This window comes from Limulus polyphemus, unplaced genomic scaffold (genome assembly GCF_000517525.1).
Source record: "Limulus polyphemus unplaced genomic scaffold, Limulus_polyphemus-2.1.2 Scaffold523, whole genome shotgun sequence".
In the NCBI taxonomy this organism is placed as follows: Eukaryota; Metazoa; Arthropoda; class Merostomata; order Xiphosura; family Limulidae; genus Limulus; species Limulus polyphemus.
In genome coordinates, this window is record NW_013666133.1 from 286,065 (window position 1) to 290,184 (window position 4,120).

The following is a 4,120-nucleotide window of genomic DNA, read 5'->3' on the forward strand; positions in this document are numbered from 1 at the left end:
CCTGGCAACGAATCAAGTGAGTTTAGCGATTAACTTTTACGTAAAGATTAGGGATGGGTATCTCATCATAGTAGTTAATACAATACGTATCTAGAGACAGAAGTTTTACCAACGGTTTGTTACATAAGTCAAACTGGTGTATTTACACTCACAAAAAAGAAACCTATCATTCTATAGGTTTCTTTTTTGTGAGTGTAAAACACGTAAATACACCAGTTTGACTTATGTAACAAACCGTTGGTAAAACTTCTGTCTCTAGATACGTATTGTATTAACTACTATGATGAGATACCCATCCCTAATCTTTACGTAAAAGTTAATCGCTAAACTCACTTGATTCGTTGCCAGGATCTCTTGGTCAACAGGCTGAGGCCACAACTCAATCAAGTGAGTGCGACTGTAAGCCCGTTATTTAAGCTATATAGTGAAGTTATCTAATTATAGGAGTAGTGACATTACGTATCAATATTCGAGAATGCATCTTGAGAAGAACAGTTTCAGGAACGTTTCTGTCATAAACTTTCTTAGTTTGAAAACATCTAGTTCTAGTTAATGTAGTCCCCTCGGTGGGTCAGAAGTAAGTCTCCGGAACCACAACGCTAAAATCCGGGATTCGATTCCCTCGTGGTGGACAGAGCGCAGATAGCAAGCATATTATGTACCTTTGCGTTAGAAACACAACGATATAGTTGATGTGTAAATACTTATAACCTCAAAAATTGGAAATATTTATCTACTTCAACCAAAATTATTAATTAGTCATTTCTTATCACCATCACTTCATATCTCACCTTAAACTAGTAATTAATACTTAGCTACAATGTTAAACTAATAATTAATACTGAGTTACAATGTTAAACTAGTAATTAATACTGAGTTACAATGTTAAACTAGTAATTAATACTGAGTTACAATGTTAAACTAGTAATTAATACTGAGTTACAATGTTAAACTAGTAATTAATACTGAGTTACAATGTTAAACTAGTAATTAATACCGAGTTACAATGTTAAACTAGTAATTAATACCGAGTTACAATGTTAAACTAGTAATTAATACCGAGTTACAATGTAAAATTCAGGTATGCAGTTCTAGGGATTTGAAACCAATTAATTGGAAGAAGTATTAATATATTTTTTATCATTAGATATTATATTTCACCATATTTATCCATACATACACTCTACATGGACTCTTTTTAATGACTATTAGCTATAGAATTTTCTTATTTGTTGGTTAATATTTGATAAGCACATCAAAGACTAACACTTTTGTTCATGATTTTATAGTAAATATAATTATATTGCCCCGCATTACAAATTTCCATATCTCAGTTTATTCCTAAAATGTGTATTTTACCACGTCTGAACAAAGAACTCTTATCGCTTTATATTTCTAGTTCTATAAACTTCAGCGACAAGAAGAAACGAAGACAGTATTCATTTACCAGCTTTTGGCTTTTTTAAGCTAAATTAGTTTGGAGTTTTTTGTTGTTGTTTTTTTAATTGGAATTAATATTCTGAAGAAGTAAGGATATTTTTCTGCGTACTCCTTTATTTAGTTCAGTTTCTAATTATAGTTATGAAACAATAATACTCGTATATATATATAAATATATATGTTGCAGAATTTTTCCTTATTTTCCTGTTTAAAACTTTTACTATAAAAAGATTATCAAAAAATTTTCAATTCTAAATATTGATTCATTCTAAACGAGAAGTTGGTGGTTGATAAGATAAACAAACAACAACAACAAAAAACAACAACATACGAATGAGGCACCAGTCTTAGCTTAGCAAAGGCACGGGGTAAATCAGCGGTAGTTTTCTTCAAACGCAGCCCTCTGGCGGAAAGTAGAGTAATTATTAAATCACTTCGGTTACGATCAAACCACATTTGGACTCCAACGTCTCCTACGAAAAACGGCGGCAAAGGTTGGTCCTGAATGGAGAAAAGGAGAGTATTCATTTAAATGCACACAATATATGCTTATTTGATTACCATAAAGTAGCTTTAAATTAGTTGTTGTATTAATGTTATGTAATGTTTTATTTAGTTATTGGTATATCTTTTGCTGTGAAATGCACGAAAAATACAAACACACATGAATAATATTGGTACAAGATAAAAGAATATATATTGACGATAAGAAAAACCATTTTTATGATGAGCTTTTGGAATCTACGTGCGTAAATGAAATGATAATAAATATATAGACTCTGATTTGTTAATTCTCATACAATACTTCTGAAAACGTTTGAATTACAGATATGCCGGTAGGCCGGTAAAAAAAGCATAACAACAGTATGATTACTTACTTGTTGAAATTGTGTTTATAAAAGCTAACAGGTAAAAAAAAAAAAATCGGTTTGTTCAGGTTTTACTTGCTACGGTAAGGATACAGGAAACTTTCTTGTTTGGATCGTCTTATTTACTCTAATAGAATGCTTGTTTTATTTTAGAGTATACCTATTCTAGTAGAGGCTTGCTTGTTTATATTCTATTATATTAAAGAGAAGACTCGTTTGTTACATGTTACCACCTGTAGCATTCAGGCAGAAGATTTGCTTGTTTAAGTTACATGTACTCTAGGTAAACAGGTAGAAAACTGGCTTGTTCAGGTTATATCTACATTGCGTTCTTATATCATATCTTCTCCAGTAAACAGGCAGAAAATTTTGCTTCTTCAGACTAAATCTGCTTCATTAAAAGGTCAGGAGACTTACTTATTGATATGTATATTCTGGTAAACACGTATAAAACTCGCTTATTTGTGTTATATCTTCTCCAGTAAACAGGCAGAAAATTTTGCTTCTTCAGACTAAATCTGCTTCATTAAAAGGTCAGGAGACTTACTTATTGATATGTATATTCTGGTAAACACGTATAAAACTCGCTTATTTATGTTATATCTTCTCCAGTAAACAGGCAAAAATTTTACTTCTTCAGACTACATCTACTCCATTAAATGGTCATGAGACTTACTTATTTATGTCTATTCTAGTAAACACGTATAAAACTGGGTTATTTAGATCATATCTTATCAAGTAAACAGGCCTTACATTTTGTTTGGTTAGATTATATCTCTTTCACTAAACATTCTGGTAATTTAAGTTATATATACTCCCGTAAAAAAGAGTTAAAACTTGTGTGTTTAGGTTATGACTGTTCTAGTAGGTAGCCAGAATACTTATTTGCTTAGATTGTATCTATTCAAGGAAAAAAGGGCAGAATACTTGATTGATTAGATTATAATTATAGCTATTCCAGTAAACGGCAGAAGACTTGTTTGTTTATATCTACTCTAGTAAACGGGTGGAAGACTTGTTACAGGAGAATGATGTTCAGAATATGTTTATGTAAGGAAATAGCGATATTATTCAATAAACAGAAAGGTTATAGCTACTGTTGTAAATGAGCAGAAGAACTGTTTGGATGCTCGTTTGTTGAACTCTGTGATTAATTTATTGACTGACTAATTGAAGTAATAGAACGAAATCGAAGAAGATAAGAAGTAAAATAAATATATTGTACGACTTCTTTTCACAGTATGTTGTTAAAACTCAAACTAAAATTATAAATTCAAAACTTCATAAATTTAGAGTAAAATTGAATCTAACGTAATCTACGCTCTTATAACTTAGAAATAACGACAACATTGTTGTTTAAAAAATCTGCAAACACCAGCATATATTTCAGAGAAAATTCAGGCTTACAGGTGTTCTAGGAAGTTTTCGGCGGGTAGGAGACACAGGCTGTACATCCGTATCCATTATCGGTTCTGTCGAACGAAAGTACAAGTATTTAAGTAAGTGTTAAGAAAGTTATCAGGTGTGATTTAAAACAGAATGCTGTGAAGACTGAACTTAATTTGAAGTTTTAAGGTAGAGGTAAGTGTGTTTTTACAGTAAAGTGCTCATAAAATTCTAATGGTAAATTCTATTGTTTAAGAACAATAAAATCTATAAACGCGAGAATAGTCCTTGTTCACTGTCGTTGATAAAAACGACTTAAGTTAAAACGACAACTGACTGAGGATACTGATTTCGAACTAAAACAACTCTCATCTTGAATAGACGCCACCACGACTTTAAGTATTTTTTTAAATATATATATATAT

General features: G+C 31.1%; 1 protein-coding gene across 1 annotated transcript in view; it reads right to left on the reverse strand.

Moving 5' to 3' along the window:
• LOC106458849 (regulating synaptic membrane exocytosis protein 2-like) overlaps positions 1–4,120 on the reverse strand; it is a 72,786-nt gene that overhangs the window by 36,565 nt on the left and 32,101 nt on the right. The window contains exons 11-12 of the mRNA XM_022385200.1: positions 3,717–3,781; positions 1,772–1,941 (exon numbers count right to left, since the gene is read on the reverse strand). Coding sequence (XP_022240908.1) covers positions 1,772–1,941; positions 3,717–3,781 — 235 coding nt within the window. The remainder of the gene's footprint in view (positions 1–1,771; positions 1,942–3,716; positions 3,782–4,120) is intronic.